This window comes from Dothidotthia symphoricarpi, assembly GCF_010015815.1.
Source record: "Dothidotthia symphoricarpi CBS 119687 unplaced genomic scaffold P153scaffold_20, whole genome shotgun sequence".
Classification (NCBI taxonomy): Eukaryota; Fungi; Ascomycota; class Dothideomycetes; order Pleosporales; family Dothidotthiaceae; genus Dothidotthia; species Dothidotthia symphoricarpi.
In genome coordinates this window covers 166,255-189,659 of record NW_022985027.1, presented here as the reverse complement: position 1 = coordinate 189,659, position 23,405 = coordinate 166,255, and the positions used below count along the sequence as shown (strand labels likewise).

At 53.0% G+C, this 23,405-nt stretch overlaps 11 protein-coding genes across 11 annotated transcripts; 8 read left to right on the top strand and 3 right to left on the bottom strand.

Moving 5' to 3' along the window:
• Positions 1–410: 410 nt before the first annotated feature.
• P153DRAFT_299800 (uncharacterized protein) lies at positions 411–584 on the top strand (the record flags this gene model as incomplete). The annotated part of the gene is made up of 1 exon (XM_033664299.1): positions 411–584. The coding sequence occupies one exon, from the start codon at positions 411–413 to the stop codon at positions 582–584; it is 174 nt and encodes a 57-aa protein (XP_033519709.1).
• A 791-nt stretch (positions 585–1,375) lies between these two features.
• P153DRAFT_360313 (uncharacterized protein) lies at positions 1,376–2,200 on the top strand (the record flags this gene model as incomplete). The annotated part of the gene is made up of 1 exon (XM_033666911.1): positions 1,376–2,200. The coding sequence occupies one exon, from the start codon at positions 1,376–1,378 to the stop codon at positions 2,198–2,200; it is 825 nt and encodes a 274-aa protein (XP_033519708.1).
• A 132-nt stretch (positions 2,201–2,332) lies between these two features.
• P153DRAFT_111254 (uncharacterized protein) lies at positions 2,333–3,278 on the top strand. Its single transcript, XM_033661907.1, has one exon. The coding sequence runs from the start codon at positions 2,464–2,466 to the stop codon at positions 3,268–3,270; it is 807 nt and encodes a 268-aa protein (XP_033519707.1). The 5' UTR covers positions 2,333–2,463; the 3' UTR covers positions 3,271–3,278.
• A 781-nt stretch (positions 3,279–4,059) lies between these two features.
• Positions 4,060–5,485, bottom strand: P153DRAFT_324494 (cysteine synthase). The gene is made up of 2 exons (XM_033665245.1): positions 5,281–5,485; positions 4,060–5,233 (listed from the first exon to the last, which is right to left on the bottom strand). The coding sequence occupies exons 1-2, from the start codon at positions 5,417–5,419 to the stop codon at positions 4,236–4,238; spliced, it is 1,137 nt and encodes a 378-aa protein (XP_033519706.1). The 5' UTR covers positions 5,420–5,485; the 3' UTR covers positions 4,060–4,235.
• A 126-nt stretch (positions 5,486–5,611) lies between these two features.
• Positions 5,612–9,250, top strand: P153DRAFT_434400 (ARM repeat-containing protein). Its single transcript, XM_033673079.1, has 3 exons — positions 5,612–6,110; positions 6,158–7,833; positions 7,881–9,250. Exons 1-3 carry the CDS (start codon positions 5,690–5,692, stop codon positions 9,201–9,203), a joined length of 3,420 nt encoding a protein of 1,139 aa, XP_033519705.1. The 5' UTR covers positions 5,612–5,689; the 3' UTR covers positions 9,204–9,250.
• On the bottom strand, positions 9,223–10,811 carry P153DRAFT_369986 (peroxisomal NADH pyrophosphatase-like protein NUDT12). Its single transcript, XM_033668912.1, has 3 exons — positions 10,587–10,811; positions 10,087–10,530; positions 9,223–10,022 (listed from the first exon to the last, which is right to left on the bottom strand). Exons 1-3 carry the CDS (start codon positions 10,687–10,689, stop codon positions 9,331–9,333), a joined length of 1,239 nt encoding a protein of 412 aa, XP_033519704.1. The 5' UTR covers positions 10,690–10,811; the 3' UTR covers positions 9,223–9,330.
• An 89-nt stretch (positions 10,812–10,900) lies between these two features.
• Positions 10,901–11,874, top strand: P153DRAFT_348337 (uncharacterized protein; the record flags this gene model as incomplete). The annotated part of the gene is made up of 2 exons (XM_033666202.1): positions 10,901–10,963; positions 11,014–11,874. Exons 1-2 carry the CDS (start codon positions 10,949–10,951, stop codon positions 11,872–11,874), a joined length of 876 nt encoding a protein of 291 aa, XP_033519703.1. The 5' UTR covers positions 10,901–10,948.
• A 23-nt stretch (positions 11,875–11,897) lies between these two features.
• P153DRAFT_369985 (ribosomal protein L1) lies at positions 11,898–12,910 on the bottom strand. The gene is made up of 2 exons (XM_033668911.1): positions 12,114–12,910; positions 11,898–12,060 (listed from the first exon to the last, which is right to left on the bottom strand). The coding sequence occupies exons 1-2, from the start codon at positions 12,900–12,902 to the stop codon at positions 11,965–11,967; spliced, it is 885 nt and encodes a 294-aa protein (XP_033519702.1). The 5' UTR covers positions 12,903–12,910; the 3' UTR covers positions 11,898–11,964.
• An 804-nt stretch (positions 12,911–13,714) lies between these two features.
• On the top strand, positions 13,715–16,293 carry P153DRAFT_400138 (DNA replication licensing factor mcm5). Its single transcript, XM_033671790.1, has 3 exons — positions 13,715–13,904; positions 13,953–14,079; positions 14,128–16,293. Exons 1-3 carry the CDS (start codon positions 13,756–13,758, stop codon positions 16,024–16,026), a joined length of 2,175 nt encoding a protein of 724 aa, XP_033519701.1. The 5' UTR covers positions 13,715–13,755; the 3' UTR covers positions 16,027–16,293.
• Positions 16,294–18,633: 2,340 nt separating this feature from the next.
• Positions 18,634–19,944, top strand: P153DRAFT_369983 (uncharacterized protein). The gene is made up of 2 exons (XM_033668910.1): positions 18,634–18,874; positions 18,925–19,944. The coding sequence occupies exons 1-2, from the start codon at positions 18,667–18,669 to the stop codon at positions 19,860–19,862; spliced, it is 1,146 nt and encodes a 381-aa protein (XP_033519700.1). The 5' UTR covers positions 18,634–18,666; the 3' UTR covers positions 19,863–19,944.
• A 745-nt stretch (positions 19,945–20,689) lies between these two features.
• On the top strand, positions 20,690–22,836 carry P153DRAFT_400136 (uncharacterized protein; the record flags this gene model as incomplete). Its single annotated transcript, XM_033671789.1, has 4 exons — positions 20,690–21,499; positions 21,551–22,031; positions 22,115–22,593; positions 22,634–22,836. The coding sequence occupies exons 1-4, from the start codon at positions 21,013–21,015 to the stop codon at positions 22,834–22,836; spliced, it is 1,650 nt and encodes a 549-aa protein (XP_033519699.1). The 5' UTR covers positions 20,690–21,012.
• Positions 22,837–23,405: the final 569 nt, after the last annotated feature.

The window sequence follows — 23,405 nt, the reverse complement described above, 5'->3', positions numbered from 1 at the left end:
TTACGCTACGTAGGCCGATGTTATATACCTAGACCTATGTTATGTGCGTGTTATATTTTGTTATGCTACCTAGACCTGTGTTATGTGCGTGTTACAGTTTGTTACGTGCTTGTTATTGCTTTGTTACTGCTTGTTATCTGCGTGTTTTGTCTTGTTACGCCTTGTTATGCCCTGTCATGCCTTTTTATGCTATGTTACGCCCTGCCACGCCTTTTTACTCGCCTTGTTACGCCTGGTTACGCGATACTAACTTTAGTCGTCGACCTTTTGCAATGTACGCTCTTTCTGAATCTATATTAAGGTAGTCGTCATGACTCGCTTATCGTAGCGCGACAACCAGGCGATGTACAACGTTTCCCACGCCCAAAACAACGAAACCTTCCGACCTGGTGCGAAAGAACTAGCAAAACATGCGTCATCCCGCAGCACCGACAATTATTGCCGTTCTTCTGGGCTTTCTCGTTCTCATAGTCTTGTGGAGTAGGATTCAAGGCGATGGCCATCACGAGGGGAACCCACATCCGAAAGATGTGCCAAAGAAGAAAGAGGAGGTGTTGAGTGGTGATGGAGATGGGGAGACGTAAACAATCGTGTGGAAAGCGTCGCTGGTTGTCGGTTGGGGTTATTCAGTCGCGCCACGGCTTCTACTGCTTCCTGGAGAAGACGAACGACAGGCATGTGTGGAGCCGTCACGAGCAACACCGCACACCGCGAAAACGTTACGTGCGGAATGTCGCAGTGATGTGATCATGAAAGAGTGATCTATCTATATGGATCTATGGATACCTGCCGACTTTGGCTTTCGCACGAGAAGCTTTTGGGCTTCCTGGACCTGGGCCTTGCATCCGCTACACGCTCGACTTTCTTCGTACCATGTTGACCAAAAGGATCTGCGCTTGTATGAGAATGAAGACAGAAGGAACAGCATGGAATTTGGATCTGACAGACTCTGGGAAGTCCAATGATCGGGTCCAGCCTAAGTACGAAGCAGAGAATGATTAGCTTGACCCGAAGCACGGAGATGCAGGACTTTGAAGACGTCGGCTCTTCAGATCCTTTGTCCAGCTTTGATCGTTCTTTTTCCTCAACAAACTCTGCTCTATTCACGCTTTGTCGCCTGGCCTGATCGTTTGTCTGGAAATATCTTATGTCAGCTCATTACAAACAACATCATTGTGCAAGTATAGGGCGCGCCTCACGACCTACCTCCACTTATCGTTTAAATCACCCGCTTCCGATATCTATCCATATACTCAGGTACACACACAGAACGCTCAACACACTCCTGTACAACACGTGTTTCAAACACGCTTTGGTCATCATCACCAGTATCAGCACAGATCAAACAACCGGCGTCAGACTTCAAACTCGCGACATGGCGACGTACGGATTGTTCGTTCTTCCACCTGAGCTTCGACTTCAAGTCTACCGGCATCTCATCGAGACGTGTCTGCACGATGGAACTCCCTCTGAAGCCGGTGGTCTCTACCGGTCGTGTAGACTGATTCATAGAGAAATGGAGCACGAGTATATTTCGAAGGTGCGAATCCTTTTTGAGTCGCAACAAACTTGGATCAAAGAAGAGCGACTGCTGTCCAGACAACATACCACTCTCGGCATTGATATGGCGCACGAACTCGATTCCTCCCCAGCGCTGGACGGAGTCACCGTCGTCTTACCCGTACCCAAAATCAACGAACTTTGCAAGTCGCGGGAGCCGTACGTTGACGAGCCGTATCCCTGTTTGGAGAAGGTGCTTTATCCCATACTTCATATGCCACTTTCTTTGTTAACGGTATATTTTGGTTTTACCAAAGACCGTCAAGCTAGGGACGTACGTAGAAGTTTCCAGTTCTTACATGACCTCTTCTTTGGTGTTGGTTTTGGGGAGTATACTCCAAAGGCCGATCGCATTGTTGTACGACTTGGTGCACATCATGGCCCTGAGTCAGTTTGCTCATGGATCTCTGTGATTGCAGGCAATGAGGTTGCGTCGATTCTTGGTGAGCCAACCCAAGATAAATCACCACGTTTGGATGTAAAAAGAGTCTGGATGAGTGAGGCTTGCGCGGGCGACATCGAGATATGCTCGATCGGTTTTGATTTCAAAGCAGATCTGGAGAGACCGAAGGACCAGGTGATGGAAAACAACGTGTGGGATTACACTGGGAAGGCTTGGTTGTCTGCTGGTACTACGTAGGAAGAAACTTGATCGATCAGAATGAGAAATGTAGTAATATGCCGCAGATTGCCTTGCAGAGCTTGCCCTTGGGTATTGTTTCATCTTGTCGTCATAGGGAATCCTCTTTCATTCTCACCATCATACAAACGCCCGCAGCCCCACCACACTAAAAGGCTTGGATCTTTCCACCGCCGCTACATTAGGAAATCCCCTCTTGCCCTGCCCCTCCATCAACACGTCAACCTCCAACAACCCACAACCTCCACTCACTCTACTTCAAGATGAGTGACTCCCAGCCTCCCAGCTTCCTGGACCTCCCACCGGAGCTACGAGTTCAGGTCTACCGCTACCTCGTTCTGTCGTCTCTGGCAGACGGGAAACCTCATCATCTCCGTGGCCTTTACTTGTCATGCCACGAGGTCAAGAGCGAGATGGAGAACGACTTCATTCACAAAGCGCGTCCGCTATTTGAAGCACAGCGACTCTCTCTTCTGGGGGATGGGCCACTTCGCATCGAGATATCAAACGAGCCCCGCTTTATGTCTGCCTCTGTCAATATTACCATGGTCAATCCGATAAAGTGGGGACGGGATCAACCATCATTCAACGATGACCTCTGCACGGCTCTGTATCGAGCATCTGCGCTACCCTGCTCCACGATGACCCTTACCTATACCTATACCTTATATGGGGAATGCATGCGAGAGTCCAGATTGTTCAGCAATCTACGAGCATTCTTGTACAAGTTTGGAAAATATCGAGAAGAAAATAATAATACGGGCACCTTCAACAATGTCGATCGCCTGGTTATATATCTAGGTGCGGGTTATCGTTTCAAGGGGGGAAGATGCCATAAAGACGCAACGTATGTAGCAGCCATATTCCGAGATTACCCCGAGACATCGCACATGAGGAGGTGGAGCCTTGTTGAGAACGGAATCGGCGAACATAGGGTGTGGTCAGTTGGCATCGACTTCAAGGACGGTCTCCAAAGGCTCCACGGCGTTGAGGTGGTTGGTGAGGTTTTGAAAGATGGAGTTTGGGTTGTGATGAAGCAAGGCGAGGTCTTCGCCACTATGCAAGATTGAAGACAGATTTTGGTATCAGACAGCTCGTAAAACAACTCCACCAAGACGACGAACAAGGATACTGGACCAGAAATTGGAACAAAGCAGAGCTAACTCAACGATTTTCTGGAGACAACAGCCATCGAAAATTGACAAAAACTGGGTCAAACAACATGATTTATGTACAACAAACCGAAGCTTATGACGAGAAGGCAAGATACACATGGTGCTTGTAATTACATCTGCCTCCTTTTTATATTTCATGTCTTGTGCATATCTTTCCTCCTCCCCCGCACAGCCTCACACACAACACGTCCCCCCTAGACATACTCATATCGCAGTCACTCACAATGCAAATTCCACTTGGTCTACGTTTCAACAGACTATCAACAAACTGACCTCCAATCACCTGCCTGTCTCCCCAATTCCACACTATCATCTCCAGCAACCCACCAATGATTTAAATTTGGATCCCATTCATTCCAACAACCCCAATCCCTCACTAACGCACCCAACACTCTTCTGCAACACACCACCATTGCCTCCTCAACCATCCCTCGCAACCTCCTCACCAACACCAACCCACCACCCTCGAACTACTCGCTCCGCCCTGTCCTGCTCCCACGCACATCCACGCACCGTGAATGAACGATATCCGAGGATTGATCAGCACAACACAGCAAATCCCAGCCCATACACCGCAACAGTAAGCATAGCTTTGAACAGTCTATGCAAGCACCCATCTGCTCCTACATGACTTCAAACCACGCCCAAGATGAGGCCAAGACGACAAAGTGGTTGGATCTTTTTCTCAAATAGTGCATGAAAGAGCGTCGCTATTTCAGTGCATGCTAGAATTGAGTCTGATGATGACACTAGAAAATAACCCCCGATTTTTTACATTCATGTCCCGACCTCGCCTTGAAACTTTTGACGTATATACAGATATCCTACCCACCTACACATTCTCCACCCACTCACTCCCCTTACGGCAAGACAATATACTTAGTCAACCGCTCTGGTATTGCGCCATAAAGTTTCTTCTCCTCAAGCCACTTCCTCGAAAACAGCCGATCAGCATAGCGATACGCGCCGTCGCAAAGCAGGGTAACGACGGTATGTCCCTTGCCCAGTTTCTCAGCGACTTCCTTCGCAGCGACGACATTCAGACACGAGCTAGCACCCAGATACAGGCCCTCCTCGTCCAAGCAGCGGTACACCATCTCGATAGTCTTCTCGTCGCTGATATGCAGCGAGCCGTCCAGCAGGTCAATGTCAGGCTTGAGATTATCTGTCACGCGGCCCTGGCCGATGCCTTCTGTGATGGAGCTGCCGCCGCGCTGGGGCAGCTTACCGCCAGACTGTATGTACGAGTGCAGCACCGACCCAGGGGGGTCAGCGAGGTAGCATTTCACGCGCCCTTCAGACTTGTCCTTGAGGTATCGCGTTACGCCCGCAAGCGAGCCCCCCGTCCCCGTTGCGCAGGTAAACGCATCGACTTTCCCCTCAGTCTGGTACCAGATCTCCGGGCCCGTGGTCTCGATATGCGCCTGTCTGTTCGCCGTGTTATCGAACTGGTTTGTCCACACTGCGTTGTCGAGGCGCTCTGCGTGGCGCTTGGCCTGGTGGTTGTAGTTCTCCGGGTTCTCGAAGGCGACGGCGGGGACGGGGTAGACTTCTGCGCCGAGCAGGCGCAGCAGATCGACTTTGCCCTGCGATTGCGTGTTGGGCATGTAGATGACTAGCTTGTAGCCTTTTGAGCGGCAGACGTGCGCGAGCCCGATGCCCGTGTTGCCTGCTGTGCCTTCGATGACGGTGCCGCCGGGTTTTAGGAGGCCGGCTTTCTCCGCGGCTTCGACCACGAAGAGGGCGGCGCGGTCTTTGACGCTGCCGCCGGGGTTCTGGAATTCTGCTTTGCCGAGCACGTTGCAGCCCGTTTCTTCGGAGAGCTTCTTGAGGCGGATGAGGGGTGTTTTGCCGATGGCTGGGGATGGGTTAGTATTTGTTGTAGGTATTTGGAAGGAGAAGTACCGTCTATGAAACCCCGTTGCCCAATGCCTTGGGCTTTGGAGATGTTTATCCCGGTGGCGTACCCGGCTTCTGATGCTATTTTGACCTCTGCACTGCGCAGCGCAGAGGCCGCGAAACTGCGCGCAGCTGTTCTGAACATTGTCGCAGCTTGTATATTATGCAAAGCTACCAGTCAAGGTTATGGAGAAGGGTTGGAACAATTTCCAAACTCGCGATGATGTCGTCAGCGAATCAGCGCGAAGTGCGTCCGATGTCGCAATTGTGGGGACAGCCTTGTCTTCGCGTACCTTCGCCCCCGCGCTTTCCGCATGGGGATGAGTAAACACAACACCACCAACAAGCCAAGTCCACAACATCAGACGACGGCGCCAGAACTGCCAGGCCACGAAACACGACTGCACACAACGCGATGCCCGCCCGCACATCGACGCGCGCACCGCGCACATCGACCACATCCACCAAATCAACACGCACAGCCTCCGCACGCCAGTCTGCACACGCCGTCGAGATTCCCGATGAAGGACCCGCCACGTCGCTGCGCACACAAGTCGCGCAGATCTTCGGCGATGCGCAGAAGACAACAACGACACAGCGGAAGCTGGTGGTCAACTTGAGGAAGATCCAGGAAGCGTGTTGTTTCGAGGCGCCGCAGACTGGCAAGAAGGGGAAGAACGCCATGATGGATGCGCACGAGGACTTCGACCAGGACGACTTCAACACGGAGATCGTGAGGTGTGTGTTGAGAGTTTTGGGCGTGAAGAAGAGCGAGTCGGTGGGGGACAGACTGGTGAGGTTTCTGGGCTTGTTCTTGAAGCACGCCTCGGAGAAGGGTGAGCGTGTTTGCTTTCATCATGGATTCAAGTGCTGACTTGAGCAGACGCGGCCATGTATGCAGCCGAGGCTGAAGAAGATGCAACGCCTGAACATGAGAGGCCTACCAACCGTCTGATATCGCAGGTCCTCACTACCATCATTGGCTTCCTCACCGCAAAAGATAAGACGATACGCTTCCGCGCCACACAAACAATCGCGCACATCATGAACAGCCTCGAAACCATCGACAACGACATGTTCGACCTGCTCAGACTCGGACTGATGAAGCGGCTACGCGACAAGGAGCCCTCTGTCCGTGTTCAGGCCATCCTTTGTCTGGGTCGGTTATCGAATAGTGACGATGACGAGCAGGAAGACGAAGACAGCGACGACGATGCTGCGGGCAGTATCCTGAGCAAGCTTGTCGAAGTAATGATCCACGATCCCAGCGCTGAAGTGCGACGCGCTGTGCTCAACAATCTGCCCCTGCTACCTTCAACCCTGACGTACATGTTCGAACGCGCCCGTGATATGGACCCGGCAGCGCGAAGAGCAGTCTACAAGACCATTCTACCAAAGCTAGGCGACTTCCGACACATGTCCCTCGTGCAGAGGGAGAAACTCATCCGATGGGGACTGCGTGACCGAGACGACATGGTGCGGAAACACGCTGCCCGTCTCTTCAGCCAGCGATGGCTGGAAAACTGCGCTGCTTCACGTGACAATCGTCCAGAAGAGGAGAAGATACCGGGTGAGGTCGTTCCACCTAATCTAGAGGCTCTGTGTGAGCTCCTCGAGCGCATTGAAGTCACGCGATCTGGAGAAGAAGATGGCATGGCACACGAGGCGATGCGGGAGCTGTGGGACGGCCGACCGGACTACCGAGAATACATCACCTTTGACCACGAGTTCTGGAACAATCTCGACGCGCAGAAGGCTTTTATCGTTCGCACTCTCAACGACTATTGCCAGAGCGTTCAGGACGACAGGCTGCAAGACACACTCGAGGATAAGATGCCTGAGGTGACTGCGTTTGCCTACATCATCCAGCGTGAACTGAACAAGCTCATGGAAGTCGTCGACACTGCCGCAGTCCTAGACGAAGACCACCCAGACGCCGAGGAAGCTCAAGACGACGTCGAGGAAGGAGACTTCATCGTCCAGCAGCTGCTGCACATCGCACTGAGTCTCGACTACTCGGACGAGGTGGGACGTCGGCAGATGTACAACATCATGCGTGAAGCCATGGCAAAGGCCCAACTCCCGGAAGAATGCACAAAGCTCGCCATTGAGGTTCTGCGTGCGACATGTGGGACGCGTGGCGAGTCGGAGTTCTGCGCACTGATTGTGGAAGCGATTGCTGAAGTTCGCGATTCACTCCTCGATGGGGATGAGGACACGGGAATGGAAGCTGGTAGCGATGTGGATGGAAGCGTGCACTCTGCTGCATCTGATGTCCAAGAGAATGCAGCTTTCATCAGGCCGGCAAAGAGGGCAAAGACTGGAAAGGAGCTTGATCCAGAGGAGGAGGAAGAGCAGCGCATCCGAGAGACTATGGTGTACTCGAAGTGTCTCCACATCGCTCAATGCGCACTTCAGAACGTGCATCGCGATTTGGAGACCGACAATTCACTGACAAGCATTCTCAACACCCTCATTATTCCGGCTGTTCAATCGCATGAGTCGATGATTCGAGAGCGTGGAGTCATCTGTCTGGGTTTGGCGGCACTTCTTAGCAAAGTAAGTCACATCCTTCCCTACTTCACATCAACAAACTAACAACCCAGGATCTCGCTCTAAAAAACCTCGAACTCTTCTTCCACTGCTTCACAAAAGGCCACGACGCCCTCAAAGAAATCGTAATCCAAGTCCTAACCGACGCAATAATCACGCACCCCCAACTCCTCGCTCCCCCCGCCGTAGACCCAAACGCCTCATCCGAAGACTTAGAACCAAAGTCCAACCTCCTCGTCCGCCCAATCACCAAACTCCTCGTCAAAGCCTTCAACAGCGACAACAAGCGCATCAGCCTCGTCGCCTGCACCGCCGCATCAAAGCTCCTCCTCATGGGCATCCTACCCCCCGCCCCAACAGCAGATATCCTCAAATCCTTCACCCTGACCTACTTCGACCCGGAGACGGGCACGAACCTCGCCCTCCGCCAGGCTCTCAGCTACTTCCTCCCCGTCTTCTGCCACAGCAAGCTCAAAAACGTCGGCCTAATGGCACAAGTCGCCGTGCCCGTACTGAGCAAATTACTCCTCATGCGCGATGAATCGGTTGAGGAGGAGGCGGATGAAATGGTCGGTTGGCCCGTTGTTACGGCGCATCTGGCGGAGTGGACAGACGGCCGTAAAGTCGTCGGCGCGACGTCGCTCGGTCTGGATGGGAAATTTCATAACGTTCCCGACGCGCAGGACGCGCATGTGCACCTTGCCATCGCGGTGCTGGAGCGCGCACTGTCGAACACCTGCTCGAAAGATGAGCGCAAGCCGCTGCTCATGCTGCTTGCCAAACTGCACGTTGTGCCCGCAGAGGCGGGGGCGAATACACACGATCTGCACGCCCTGCATGGTCTAGTCGCGGAGGCTGTTGAGGCGAAACTCGGGACTGATGCTGCGCAGCGGAATGCGTTGGCGAAACTTGAGGCCGCGCTGGAGAAGGTGGTGGGGGATCTGGATCGCGGGGATGAAGAGGGGGCGGAGTCGGATGCGACGGTTACCCCCGGGAGGGCGGCGGAGACGTCTGTTGAGCCTGAACCTGAGGCTGAGGCTGATGGAAAGGTCCAACGGAGCGTGTCGCGCGAGACGGAGACGGAGACTGATGCCGAAACGGACGCGGGGTCTGTACGGCAGGATGTCGGTGTTGGTGTCGATGCGGATGGCGATGTGGAGATGGAGGACGACGATACGATGTTCGCTGGTATGCAGGGCGAGGGGACGCGGATGCCGCTTGAACTTGACGAGGAGGAGGATGATGAAGAAGAAGATGATGATGATGATGAAGAGGAGAACACGGTGGTGAGTGTAAAGCGGGAGAGGATGAGGGGCATGGCGATCACGGAAGATGATATTGTGGAGGATTTGCTGGAGAGCGATATGAGTGATTGATTGAGTTAGTGGGTGGGCGGAAGGTCATGAATCTAATGATGCGAATGAATGCTTTACTTGATAGCATCTACAACCCCCCCCCCGTATATCTATCTATATCTTCTTCTTCCCCTTCTACATCCCACCCCTAAATCATCGGACTCCCGCTCGCAAACCCATTCACAACCGCAGTCATAAGCTGATTCGCAATCGCAGTCGAAGGCGGCAACCTCAACCCCCCCTCCTTATACTCACTCCCCGCATCCTCTCCCAGCCCACTCGTCCCAACCCTCAACGCCTCCCTAACCTCCTCAGCACTAAACCACTTCGCATCCTCAAGCTCAGCATCATGTCCCAAATGCACCGTCTCCCCCTCAGGAATCGCCTGCCCAATCGCGCCAATCATCAGATTCGCCGGATACGGCCACGGCTGCGTCGAGTGAATAACCACGCGCCCGAGGTGAATGCCGGATTCCTCCCACACCTCGCGCCGCACAGCTTCTTCGACGCTCTCAGCGGGTTCGAGGAAGCCGGCAAGCGTGCTGTACCAGTGCGGCGGCCAGCGCTTCTGGCGGCCGAGTAGGATGCGCTGCCCGTCTGCGGAGACGACGGCCATTATTACCGTGGGGTCTGTGCGCGGGAAGCAGAGGTTGGAGATGCCGGTGCGTGTTGCGCAGGGGGGGCGGGCGTTTGTGTCGGTTACGGCGTTTGCGATGTCGGCGGGCGGGCAGGTGCGTTTGAAGCCAGCGTTTACGGAGAGGGTTTTGTAGCCGCAGGAGGCGCAGAAGGGGTTTCGTGCGTTCCAGTCGAGGAGGTGGCGGGCTTCGGCGTAGATGGCGGCTTTGTCGGGTTAGATGTTGGAGGGGGTGTGGATGTGGATGTGATTATGGGGGGATAGGTATACCTTCTTGCGCGTGCAGACTCATGTTCATGCGCCCCTTTGAAAAGTCCAGACCCTCGCTCTTCACCTTCTCGATCAACTTCTCCGCCGCATCTGTCACGCTTTCTTTGGGCGTCACGTCCACGGCAAACCACGGCTGCCCCTTGTAATGCTCCCTGTACACGAACCCCTCCTTCTCTTTGCGCTCGTCCAGCCCGAGGAAGATGATCTGCGGGATGTACAGGGAGGAGTTGTACTGGGCGATTGTGTCTGCCTCGGGGCGGCCAAACGGGTCATCGCCGATGACGGACTTGACGTCGTCGAAGGTTACGGTGGCAAGCTCGCTGGGCGATTTTAGAAGCGGCTCCAGGTTCTTGAAGAGCAGGACTGTCGTGCTGGGGTGGCGGAGTGCGAGCGAGAGGAACGTGTTGTCTGTGCGTAGGAAGCCGACGCGGTTTAACGGGGAGCCTGAACAACAATCAATCTTTTGGTTCATGCCGTTGGGAAGGAGTCGTAGAACCTACCGGAGTAGTAATTCGCAATCTCCTTGCCAAACCGGCGGCTCAGCATCGAGTCTACCTCTGGATGCGCGGGCTCGGGAAGCGCGGGCGTGGGGAGCTGGGGCATCTTATGGGGTCCTTTCTGGTCTTTTGCAGCGTCGACCATGTGCAGTGTTAGAGAGGGGGCGAGGATGAGGATATCCGGACGGGATTCAGCATTGCATCAACTATCGAGTACATGACGTACGGTACAGTGGGGTAGATTGATCGATCTAGGCCGCCCGCTTCCGAGGCTTATCGCCGGTAAACGTTATTCCGACCTCGACGCGTCCATCGCCATACACACACACGTAAATGGCCAAACACCAAATCATCCACCCGCAGCGATGAGTAAATTCTATGTAAGCCCCCATAACCCTCTTTGAATACCCAAACTAACATCCCCAACCAGCTCCCCTCCTCGCGCTCCCCCTCACCCACCCCCTCATCAACCTCCACCACCTCATCCACCACCTCCTCCCTCGCGCTCCCCTACCCCCTCCCCCTCCAACGCGCCGACTTCCTCGCCCCAAACTTCACCCCCGCCACCTACCTCTCCAGTCGGCGCTCGCAGCACCAAACGCTCGAAGACCTGCGCGCCGAACTGCGCTCGCGCTCCCAGCTCCTGAGTAAAGAGCTGCTCGACCTCGTGAACGGGAACTATCAGGATTTTCTGAATCTGGGGAATAGTCTGCATGGTGGCGAGGAGCGGGTTGAGGGCGTGAGGGTGGGCTTGCTGGGGTTTCGGAAGGAGGTGCATGGGTTAAGGGAGGGGGTGGGGAGGAGGGAGGAGGAGGTTGCTGGGTTGCTTGGGGAGCGGAGGGGGGTGAGGCGGGGGATTGAGATTGGGAGGCGGTTGGTGGAGTGGGATGCTAGGGTGGGGGAATTGGAGACTGAGTTGCGTGTTGATGGGAGGGGGAGGGAGGGGGATGGGGATGAGGAGGTGGAGGATAGTGATGAAGAGGAGGATGATGAGGAGGAAGGCGCGTATGGCGTGTCTGTTGCGAAGCTTGCTAGGACTGTCGCGCAGTATCGCCTCATTCAGGAGCTGGAGAAGGGGGTGCAAGGACATCCGTTTATCGCGGCGCAGACGCACAGGATGCTCATGGTGCGGAGTACGCTGCTGCTTGATTTGAGTGCGGCGCTGGGGCAGGCGAAGAAGGCTGGAACTGCGGGGTCGGGGCGCATCATGAAGGTTATGAAGATTTACGCCGATATGGACGAGTCGGCGGAAGCAGTCAAGGTTCTGAGGTCGTTGAAGACGACGACATGAGCGTGGGGATGGATGACGCAAGCATAGCGAGGGCGTTCATATAGTACATTGGTTGTACAACTCATGGGTAAGACTACATACATGCAACATCTACAACGGCCCCGACAACTCCTTTGGCGAGATGGAGTTTGCGCCCCTAAAGTCGCCGTTGAGCGTGAAGCCCGGCGCATTGGTTGAGCTGAGTACCTACAAAAACTATTAGCCACCATACATCTACGAACGGAGAGGGAAATACATACCACCTCATGCACCTCCTTGCTTATGCGATCACCCAGCTGCGCAATATCCTTCTTCAGCGCATCCATAAACGCCTTGACATTCCTCTGCATCTCATCTGGCGTAAACCCCAACTGCCCAACCGCCATACGAATCACGCCCAGCCTCTCCCTGTACTCACTCGCGCCCACCATATTCCTCACACTGGTGCCCACCTGCGTGACGACAGTCCCCGTCTTAGTACTCGGCATCAACCCCTTAGGACCCAACTGACGACCCAGCCCCGCCTTGTTCATCTTCGCCAGCGAATCAACATGGCAAATACAGCGCTCAAACTCCACAACACCCGCCTTAATCAGCGCAAACACCTCATCCTCGCCAACAAGCGTCGCGCCCGCCGCGCGCGCCTCAGCCGCCGCCTTCGAATCCGGCGCCGCAATCACACAGATCCTAATATCCGTCTTAACCGGGTGCGGCAGACGCAGCCGGTTACGTACAACGGGCCCGTTCTTCAGCGTGCGCAGTCTAACGTGGACTTCGTATTTCGAGGACGAGGGGTTGCGGCCGACCTCGAAGGCGCGGATGTAGTGCATTGCGTCGAGGAGGGAGAATTGCTGCGCTTTCTTGAGGTCTTGTTGGAGGAAGGTGTTTCGGGCCTTTTTCTTCTTCTTGGGCTGGGCTTTGGTGGTTGCGCATCGTATGGTTTGGTAGAGGGGCGTGGCGAGGCGGGGGGTTGTTGAAAGGGATGGGGCGGCGAGGGGGAGGGGGGTTAGTCTGCTCAGAGGAGCTGCGAGGTGCCGTGCGTGTGCCATTGCGGGTGGGGAGGTGGTGATGGGTGGAGCGAGGAGGTGTCGAAAGTTTGGTCGGAGGTTCGGGAGAGCCAAGCGGAGGGCGCTAGGGATTGGACTACGCCCCTCGATTCACTTGATACAGTGTTTGTTCTTCATCGATTGCGTTAATGTTGTTAAATTATACTGTTATCTAATCGATTAATTTTTCTGCCCTCTTTTGAAACTTTGTATGTCCCAAATAGCGGAAGAAATCAAATAATTTGTGGACGTTCATATCGACATTGCCAAACCACTACAATCTATCATTCTTCCTCATGGAAACACACCCACAGGTCAATTTAATCCCGCAAGCACACTGTCAAACTCGAATCTATTCAGAGCAGTGGCCTCGAGATTCAGTAGTGTTCATTTCATATCCCAAGAACCTAAACTGCTGCTTCAAAACTTCTACAATCCTGTCTGATACACTTACAGCGAACTAGGCCCAATGAGAAAAGGGAAGAGAAGAAGAAGAGTTAACAAGACATGGATAGAATATATGTAGAAGATTGTCAACCTGGTGTGATGTACAGAACTGAACATAACTATGAGAAGATATGACTAAACCATCCAAGTTTTATGACGAGTAACAAGATTTGCTCTGTGCAGTAACCGTTATTTTTATAGACAGATCTGATGATCTTAGGCGTGATGCTGCAATGCATTCTTGGAGATATATGAGATGCTCCCGCGGAAAAGACTAGCCCAATGCGGCCTTAAGTGCTTACGTGACAGATGGGAAAACGCGAACGCGACTTTCGCGTCTCCGGGGCGACGGAACGATAACTGCACGAGTCCGTGAATCGACCCCTCACAACACCACACAGCAGACGAAATGGCAGACAGGCAGACCGCATACTCCATCAGCCTCTTCGGCACCCAGACGGGCGATGAGCCCCAAGATGTGGCCGCGCCTTCGCGCATCCAGCAAGCGCTGGTCGACTTTATCATGTCTTTTACCCTGGACAATGCTTTTATCTACAGGCATGTTTGACATTACAGTTGATGAGGGTTGTCCTGACTCCCTTGTAGAGACCAGATTCGCGAAAACGTGCTGGTAAAACAGTACTATTGCGACGTCGACATTGCCCACCTTATAGTATACAATGACGAGCTCGCACACAAGCTCAAGCAGGACCCCGCCGAGATCGTGCCACTTGTACGTCCCCTGTACCCTGCCTTTCATGACTACGCTGACACGACGTAGTTTGAATCGGCTATCAAACAGTGCACGCATCGCATCGTCTACCCCTCGCAGAAAAACATCAAGCTTCCCGAGCACCAGCTGCTTCTCCATACATCCGCTTCAGAGCTTTCAATTCGCGACCTCACCGCGTCACATGTCTCGCATCTTGTGCGCATACCAGGCATCGTCATCGGCGCCTCAACACTCTCATCCAAATCCACCGCGTTAGCCATCCGGTGCCGGAACTGCCAACATGAGGAAATGCTGCCTGTCTCAGGCGGTTTCTCAGGCATCTCACTCCCCCGGACGTGCGCAGGGAAAAGAGCAGAGGGAGACTCCTCGGACAAGTGCCCGCTGGACCCATACTACGTATTACACGAGCGATGTCAGTTCATCGATCAGCAAGTGCTCAAGGTGCAGGAGGCGCCAGATCAGGTCCCTGTCGGAGAACTGCCGCGACACATCATGATCTCGGCAGACCGCTATCTCGCAAATCGTGTTGTTCCTGGTACGCGATGCACAGTCATGGGCATCTTCTCCATATACCAGCAGAAGGGCTCCAAACGAGCGGGCAACGCCGCGGTCGCTATTCGAAACCCCTACATTCGTGCCGTTGGAATTCATGCAGATGTAGACCACACCACCAAAGGCAACGCAGTCTTCACCGAAGAAGAAGAGCAAGAATTTCTGGAGATGAGCAGAAGACCTGATATCTACGAGGTCTTCGCCAACTGCATTGCGCCATCTATCTACGGGAACAAGGACATCAAAAAGTCCATTGCGTGTTTACTGATGGGCGGTTCCAAGAAGATTCTCCCTGATGGGATGAAACTTCGTGGCGATATCAACGTGCTACTTCTTGGTGATCCGGGTACCGCCAAATCTCAACTCCTCAAGTTCGTCGAGAAAGTCTCCCCAATCGCTATCTACACCTCCGGTAAGGGATCTTCCGCAGCCGGTCTGACAGCCTCCGTTCAGCGCGACCACAACACGCGCGAATTTTACCTAGAAGGCGGCGCCATGGTCCTGGCCGACGGTGGCGTAGTCTGCATCGATGAGTTTGACAAGATGCGCGACGAAGACCGTGTCGCAATCCACGAAGCTATGGAACAGCAAACAATCTCTATTGCCAAAGCCGGCATCACCACGATCCTCAACTCGCGAACATCCGTTCTGGCTGCAGCTAACCCTATTTTCGGCCGCTACGACGATATGAAAACGCCCGGCGAAAACATCGATTTTCAGACCACGATTCTGTCTCGCTTCGACATGATCTTCATCGTGCGCGACGAACACGACCGCGGGCGTGACGAACGCATCGCCAAGCACGTTATGGGCATCGCCATGGGCGGGCGCGGTGTCGAAGAAACCGTACAAGCTGAGATCTCCATCGAGAAAATGAAACGCTACATCACATACTGTCGATCACGATGCGCTCCACGTCTCTCCCCCGAGGCAGCTGAGAAACTATCTTCCCACTTCGTCAGCATTAGACGACAAGTACATGCCTCCGAAATGAACGCCAATCAACGCTCCAGCATTCCCATCACCGTTCGTCAACTAGAAGCCATCATCCGCATCACCGAGTCGCTCGCCAAACTCAGCCTCTCCCCCATCGCCGACGAGTCGCACGTTGACGAGGCGATTCGCCTGTTCCTCGCATCCACTATGGACGCTGTGACACAGGGCGGCGGGCAGAGCAGCAAAGAACTCATGGACGAAGTGAACAAGGTGGAGGAGGAGCTGCGCAGACGCATGCCCATTGGCTGGCAGGTCAATCTCAGCACGCTGAAGAGGGAGATGGTCGACGGAAAGGGCTACAGCGAGCAGGCTCTCGGTCGTGCATTGCACGTCATGGCCGCGAGGGAGACGGTCAGGTGGAGACATGGCGGTAGCGTGGTCTTCAGAGCGAGTGCATAGACGGGGCTGGAAGGTCAGAGAAGTACGGCGTTTGGGATTTGGATACAGAGCTTGGGATATCCGTGGTTCAGGTCATGCGGGCGATGTCCGCTGGGTTTGAGGTCTGGATTTGGTATGATGTTTACGTTGTATTGGCGTTGGGGAGTTTTGCTGCACGTCGAGCTGAGGCGAGGCGAGGCAAATACAATGTTTTTCCCCGTTGATCTGTTGCATGCATGTCCTCTTTTCTTCTCTTCTCTTCTCCGAATACGCACAACTCATCACCACCAACATCCCAAGCAAATAAACTGCAGTACATGCGATATCTGCGAATGACTCACACGTGTACCCATCCGCCCCCGCAGAGCCGCCGTTGGACAGCACGATACGTAACGTAACGTAAAGGGTCCATGGAACGAAACGGTGTACCGACCCAAACTATCAGTGTGTGTATATCGCGCTAGCAGCCTCATATGCTCGATGGGGTGATTGGTGGGATGGTGCATGGAATAATTACGCGTTGGAATAAGTGGGCGGAGATATGCTGGGAAAGGGCGAAGAGGAATGCAGGTCTTGAGGTGAAAGGGTTGGGGGGGGGGGAGGATGGGAATTAGCAGGACGTGACGAAAGGGCAGAGGTAGGACGATGGGAGTCGATGTGACGTGAGTATGGAAATGTTGTAGAAGATCATGGAAAGACACACCAATCTGTAGTCATTACTCAAGCACGACGTATTCATTGTTGCTGCACTTCGTACCATAGGCCGGCGTCAAGTCTCAGCGAGGACTCCTGACCTTGGCCAATTTTTTCTTTCTCTTCTGTTTGAGAGTCCCGATCCACTCTATCAATTGGCCAGGTCAATCGACATGTCCAGATTTCTGCGTACGTTTCCAAACTGATTCCACGTAGGCTGCAGTCATCGGTGATGTAACAATGTATGTTAGAAAGTCTGGCACGACGACTAATGCGTCCATGTGAACCATTATATGGCGGCCCGTTCCGGAATGTGTAGCATCGTAGGCTGAAACTAGACGTTGGCGTGAAAGAGATGTTTGGAGCAGTACCGTATGGGCAGTTGGCTGGCAGGCCCACAGTGATCGTACCACTGATCGATGGGACAGAGGCTGGAGATCGGAACAGCAAGACAGAACTCGGATCAAGAATCTTGAGCATTGTTGTGCGAAAGAGTAGCGGGGTCTGTATTTGCATTGCATGGAGATTTTGCACTGTGGATCATGGAGGAGGGGGCTGGAGCTTAGTCCCAAGGAATCACACTCCAATGGGGAACATCGAGGTAAACTGTGGAGTGCAGAACACTCTGTCACAAGTCGGAGTAATCTGTGTGGAAAGATCGACCGTAACTCCTGCTCAGGTGTGAACGTGGGAAGTAACCTACGTCTTATGTGGCTCCTACAAGCTGTAAAACCACGCCAATCAAGTTTACAAAAGTGCTTGCTAGGCACATACAACTTGAAGATTGAGCACAAACCCCCCACAGTACTCTGAGATGTAGTTGCCTAGCTATTGCAAGATTTTACTGCACCGTGCTTCCAGGAGTCTCCACTGACCGAAAATACGAGAATGATGCTCCAAGCTCTGCTCAGAGTGATTTGTCGTCGATAAGTGGATCCCGGGGTGGTTCTCCGGCTCAGTTGTGAAGGAATCAGAGAAGAAGAACCAGTGCCAAAGATGCCAGTTGTGGTTTCCTGGTCGAGGACGAGGCTGCTAGCTGGGAAATAGGGGTAGATGGATTGGCTGTGCCGGTCATTCCTCCTTCACTGTGGATCAAGTGTAGAATCATGCCGTCACGCTTGTGGAGAGGAATGGCAGTTGCTGTTCAGCCAGATGTAGAGGCTCCTACTTGTAATATAGTGATGCCAATTTGGATATTTATGTAGTTTCGTGATCTTTACCAGATATTGACCATCATCGTGAAACTTCCCTGAGCAGCAATACCATACCTCTGGAAACTACTAATGGACAGAATGTAGGAGCGTATACTAGCTGTAGTGTAGCAGGCACGACATTGATTGTGTCATAGTTACTGGCAGGTCTTCGAACAAGATTTGGAAATGGATCCATATTTCCCTTTGAGAATTTTTTTGCTGCAGAGACTGATGAACCAGAAAGGAGTGATTCTGAACCATTGTTTTGATTTAGGCAGGAAGTTTCGAAATGAGAACCAGAAAAGAAAGAGGAGTAGTGACTGAACGGGTTTTCATAGTAGGAAAGGTAACCAAACAGCAGGATGAGGAAATACATAAAAGAGATAACAGCTGTATTATTGTTCTTCCATCAGCTTCATACTCTCATCAAGTTTTGATAAGAGTATACTAACATTGAACATTTTCGCACCACCTTGCAAAAATTGTGTAGATATCAACAATGGACAACACTTTCTTCTACAACGATAGACAGGATGGCCTAGTGCCAGAGCTAATCCAAAGCGGAATGGCTCAATACTACTACAACGGCTACAATGGTGAGTTTTCTCCGTCCCGCTCCGAGCTTGGCGGCATTGTCGTCGGCCGATCGGAGTTTTCATCTAATCTGATAACAGCCGCTCCATCTGATAACGCCTTCTTCCCATCTGATAACGTCTTCATCCCATCTGATAACCCCTTCGACGTTTATTCGTCTTATGTCCAGCCGGCGTTTGACATGTTGGGCGGCCCTCTTCCTCCGCTCACTCCTCCCGACTACGAAGGCAATCAGACCTTCCAGCTAGGCGGCCCGTCACAGTCGCAGTCGCAGTCGCAGGTGCAGTCGCAGGTGCAGCAGCAGTTGCAGCCGCAGTTGCAGCCGCAGCCGCAGTCAACGTTGGTGCCTCATGTGACTGCCAACCCCGACCAACGTCTGACCGCACGATGTAAGTCAAGTCGTCGTTCTGTCCTGCAACCTTACTAATACATTTGACAGCCCTCGTGGCACGCACCTTGCCTTCCACACACCTGAGCCAGCAGGGCTCTTCTGCCACGGCGTCCTCAAAGCAGGCGCTTGCCGGCCCCTCCTCTGGAGGGGGTCCGACAGGCAAGAGCTATGTCGTCCCGCCGCGGCCAAAGCCTGGGCGCAAGCCCGCAACTGACGAGCCTGCGTCAAAGCGCAAGGCCCAGAACCGCGAGTCCCAGCGAGCCTTCCGCCTGAGGAAGATGGCGACTGTGGCAGCTCTGAAGGAGGAGGTGACCGAGTTGAAAGACGCCGTTCGCGAGCAGCAGGAGCAGACCAACTATTGGCACAACCGCTGCATGGAGCTCGAGCAAAGGGAGAAGGAGCGGGGACTGGCCTCCCACTCCCAGCAACAGAGTTCCCCCATGATCACCATGCCCTTCCCCAATAGTTCTGTGCATGAAGCACGCCAGGAGGACTCGCCCAGCTTTGCGTACAACACTCCCAAGACGGAGATTCCTGACGGCTGTGGCAAGTGCAAGCCCAATGGCGAGTGCCCATGCATCTCCGACATTGCGAACCAGGTGACGCTGGACGACGACTATGAGCCTGCTGTGGCTCTGCCTGCCAGGTCAACCACGAAGAAGACGCAGACGACAGCGCAGACGACAGCGCAGACGACAACGCAGACGCCCCAAGCATTCTCCGAGGTAGAGATGGACTTCACCAGCAGGTCTGCAGCCCAGCAGCCCTACCCCGATCCACGCGCCTCCATCAACTTCATGTTGGACAATGAGCACGAAAGCTGCGGATTTTGCACCGACATCAGCAACTGTGCCTGTCGTGATCTTGCTGCCAGCGCAGCAGCGGGCGAGTCTGCACCAGACCCGATGCAAGGAACTAGCAGCTACAGCGCGATGGAGCTCGACGCCGCCGGTATCATCACGACGCTTGGAAACAGCAGAAAGTAGGACGACGACTCTGACGATTATACCCCGACTGCCTAGTAGCATACATAGATAGCTTAGAGCTTTAATGCAGACTTCATGAGACATGTATATTCATCTTCTGCGTGACTCTTCGTGCTATCCGATTCATTCCGTCACGGAGTTCATTGCTTCTTGTCCGATCTTCGTCCCAACACACGCATGCCGGCGTCAAGGCCAAGCAATCTCTTTGTTCGACTGGACGGAGATCTTTCGGCGATTGGTAATTTTGCAGTGAGCGTGCGATGTCGGATGCCGGATGGGGCCTGATGATCTGATAAGATTGCGCGGCAGAGCGGGGTACATGAGACACGACGAGACTGGTGCTGTTGATCCCGTAAGGGATATGCAGCATGGTTGAGCGATTGGAAAGGTATGATTCGTTCTTAGTTCCTTAGGCTGCGTCATGCCAAATGATGGGATAGTAGAACTAAACCATATGCTAGATGCATATACCCTGTAATAGAGTTGTTGTGATGATGTAGGGAAAAAGGGCGGAATTCAAATGAGTCCAACATACTCTCCTCAATCACACAGGGCACCACTATCATTATATAAGTACGACTTGATTAAGCCGTTCGTCATGCACAAGTAGTTCTAGCACTGAAGGTTGAGGATATGCAAACGACTTTCGGTGAAGGATGTAAGATAGAAAGGTGTCTTCCAATCTACAGTTGATTCAAAACTGGCCATGATGTTTACACGCATACACGAAACTAGAGGTCTCCAACCGGGTCTTCGGCGACAACGCGCCGCGGTGAAAACGGCGCCCCACACACGCGTAACGCGAAGCCATCGTCCTACCGCCCCGCCAACTCAACAATATCAACACACCACGCTTGTTTGACACGATGACAAAACGAGAGGGCACTCCAAGGCTCACGCTACATTCGTTCCTTAAAACAGCATCCCACGCCACGTCCTTCGGCAATTGGAAAAAAGTCGACAATCCACCGTCATTGACTACCAACAGTGGTTTGGAGGATATAACAGTTAAAGAGAGGTACGACTACACATTCGAACCACTTCCTGGTCGAGCAGACCTGGTGCGAGGGTATTGGGAAGTCTTCGAAAGCTCGCCAGCGCAGCACTTCGGGAAGCCAATGACGACTACACTTACCACTTATTCAACACAATGGCAAAACAGAAGAGCAAGGAGATCGCTCCAAAGCTCACTCTACACTCCTTTTTCAAGCCAGTGACCAACCCTTCCTCTACTTCGACACTCAGAGAGACGTCGCCGAAGCTTTCATCGACCAAACAAGATGTTCCTCAAGTAGCCACAATGTCCGTGGACAACCCACTGTCATTGGCTGATAATGGTGGGTTTGAGGACACGATCAACGACGAGAAGCACAAGTACGCGTTTGAGCCACTCCCTGGTTTGGAAGACATCGTCGAAGAGTACCGGGACGTGTTCGAGGGCTCTCCCGCACAGTACTTCGGGAAGCTAACGACGATCAAAGCACCATCATCCATCCCAAGGGATATGGCGCGGGCGAACGTCTTGAAAGATCGACCCCCGCCAGTCCTTGTGGGTGAGATCCCCGAGTACTGGGAGTTCGAGAGTGACCCAGTCGAACGAGCACGGATCAAGGAACGATTTCGTTCAAAGGCCCGAAGTATGTAACATGTGGATTGACTGCTCACGTCTTGTATTGACCTGTGTGTAGAAGCAAAGGCACGGTTGGAGAGGATAGAGGCTCAGCGACAAGCGGAAGCCACTCGTCCGGCAAAAGATGACGACGTTGGTGTGAACAACCCGAATCTCAACATCGCCTCTGAGCAGGTCGCGACTGGAATGACCGGTCCAACAGGGCCTATCGTACCGTTCTTGCCGCCTCCAAACGGCGACCACATATGCCCATTTAAAGCACTCGGAAGATGCGTCTCTAAGACGGCATCTTACAACAACTTTCGCTTTATGGCACTGCATACACACCAGGCATATAAGGGCGAGCTTATTCAGACGTTAGAACAGAACCCTTTCGAGGATGGGACTTCGAAGATCCCTTGCAAAGACGGCTGCGTCCATAAATCAGCAGTTACCATGCGGCAGGTGATCATGCCAGTAGATGTCCACGGCATGAGTCGGAGCTGTTTCCTCGGCCTTGTTCATGGAACTCCGTTTCTGGGGTCGTTTGCACTTTCAGGGTAGCAGATAGGATGAGTGAAGGTATCCATGCCGGTGTACATAGCCAATATGTACGGGGCCCGTACCAATGCTACCAATGTAGCGGGTATTATTGCGATATGTACTTGCTAGCAGGCCATCTGGAAGTTTGCAATTCGGCAAACAAGCCACAACTCGGGTTTGTCTTGTCTCGCATAGAGATTCGAGTCGAAGCCACTGAGTTACAATCATACAGTCTTCTCGTCGTCGCAAGTAGCTCCAGTCAGGCTCCAAAGTCATGGCTAGGTGGCCATGAATATGTCGACCAGGGTCTGCCAGCGTATGCCCAGGGCAAGATCAACACGTTCAAGGAGAGTATCGGCTTTGGCAATGCAGATGCCATTTTCCACGCGGGGACGCATGTACAGACCAGATACATCCCCACTAGTCGACATGACAATGCGTACCATTTCGTAGATACGTATCATCGCAGTGCCATGCGACGTGCATGGAAGTTTATCATGGCCATAGAGAAGGACCTGAGGGCACAGGCCGAGGCAAATCCTCAACTAAAGCCTATCCTCCTCTCAATGGTATCGATGGGTTCGCGTGCCACGAAGGTCTGATACTCGATATTCTCAAGCGGAATCCACCATTTCTATGGGTTATTCGAGAAACCGAACTGGTCTATGGGATGATGGAGGAACACTTCCCAAAGGCTTCGACTGGTCTATTTTATGGGATCTTCGAGTCGTGCCAGATTCAAACGTCTCTAGGGACTGGCTTGGCCACGGTATCTCCGTTGGTCTCGATGGGTTTGCCTGTTACGAGGATCGGGCACTTTGAGGATGATCGCGCGGAATTGTATCTGGTTTGCTGGTGTTCAAGGGTCTTGTAGCAGCGTCTAGACGTATACTATCAATGTTTAAGGAGCTCAAGTTTAACATAAGCTTTTCATGTAGTTGTCAGGCTGTTGAAAGGTTTTGTCACAACCTGATTTGAGGTTTCTCGATTGACTAAGAGGGGCTCGCGTTACGCGTGTACAACTATGGGACGCCGAGGACCTGATAGGTGACCTTTGATATCGTGTTTGTGTATCAACAGGGCATTTTGCTTATAAATTAGGAAATGTTATCATTTAAATGCGACAGGTGCACAGAAGGTGGACTTTATGTTCAAAAGCTGTGGAATGGAGTTTTGAAAGAATTACGGTGTGTATGAGTTTCGCAATAGCCTGAGCGTTGTTACAAAGCATAGTTGGCATAAAAGAGAACGAATTATATCAAACCAACATTCATTTCCTAAAAGCGCACAGTACTGAAGATGTGCTAAAGTTGAAGATGGTGTGTTGGCTGGGGACGGTGTGTAGTTTTACGGTTGACGATGTAAGCGCGCCTTCAGGTTTCACACGGCAG

Bases quoted from the DNA above. Each gene is read 5' to 3' on its own strand.
- P153DRAFT_434400 (XM_033673079.1), top strand. From the start codon at position 5,690: ATGCCCGCCCGCACATCGACGCGCGCACCGCGCACATCGACCACATCC. The intron at 6,111-6,157 runs GTGAGCGTGTTT...TGACTTGAGCAG, and splicing joins GAAGCACGCCTCGGAGAAGG to ACGCGGCCATGTATGCAGCC. The intron at 7,834-7,880 runs GTAAGTCACATC...CTAACAACCCAG, and splicing joins TGGCGGCACTTCTTAGCAAA to GATCTCGCTCTAAAAAACCT.
- P153DRAFT_369985 (XM_033668911.1), bottom strand. From the start codon at position 12,902: ATGGCACACGCACGGCACCTCGCAGCTCCTCTGAGCAGACTAACCCCC. The intron at 12,061-12,113 runs GTATGTATTTCC...TAGTTTTTGTAG, and splicing joins GCAAGGAGGTGCATGAGGTG to GTACTCAGCTCAACCAATGC.
- P153DRAFT_111254 (XM_033661907.1), top strand. From the start codon at position 2,464: ATGAGTGACTCCCAGCCTCCCAGCTTCCTGGACCTCCCACCGGAGCTA.
- P153DRAFT_369986 (XM_033668912.1), bottom strand. From the start codon at position 10,689: ATGCCCCAGCTCCCCACGCCCGCGCTTCCCGAGCCCGCGCATCCAGAG. The intron at 10,531-10,586 runs GTAGGTTCTACG...ATTGTTGTTCAG, and splicing joins GATTGCGAATTACTACTCCG to GCTCCCCGTTAAACCGCGTC. The intron at 10,023-10,086 runs GTATACCTATCC...AACCCGACAAAG, and splicing joins GAGTCTGCACGCGCAAGAAG to CCGCCATCTACGCCGAAGCC.
- P153DRAFT_400138 (XM_033671790.1), top strand. From the start codon at position 13,756: ATGGCAGACAGGCAGACCGCATACTCCATCAGCCTCTTCGGCACCCAG. The intron at 13,905-13,952 runs GCATGTTTGACA...ACTCCCTTGTAG, and splicing joins GACAATGCTTTTATCTACAG to AGACCAGATTCGCGAAAACG. The intron at 14,080-14,127 runs GTACGTCCCCTG...GACACGACGTAG, and splicing joins CCGCCGAGATCGTGCCACTT to TTTGAATCGGCTATCAAACA.
- P153DRAFT_369983 (XM_033668910.1), top strand. From the start codon at position 18,667: ATGTTGGGCGGCCCTCTTCCTCCGCTCACTCCTCCCGACTACGAAGGC. The intron at 18,875-18,924 runs GTAAGTCAAGTC...TACATTTGACAG, and splicing joins CCAACGTCTGACCGCACGAT to CCCTCGTGGCACGCACCTTG.
- P153DRAFT_324494 (XM_033665245.1), bottom strand. From the start codon at position 5,419: ATGTTCAGAACAGCTGCGCGCAGTTTCGCGGCCTCTGCGCTGCGCAGT. The intron at 5,234-5,280 runs GTACTTCTCCTT...ACCCATCCCCAG, and splicing joins GCAACGGGGTTTCATAGACG to CCATCGGCAAAACACCCCTC.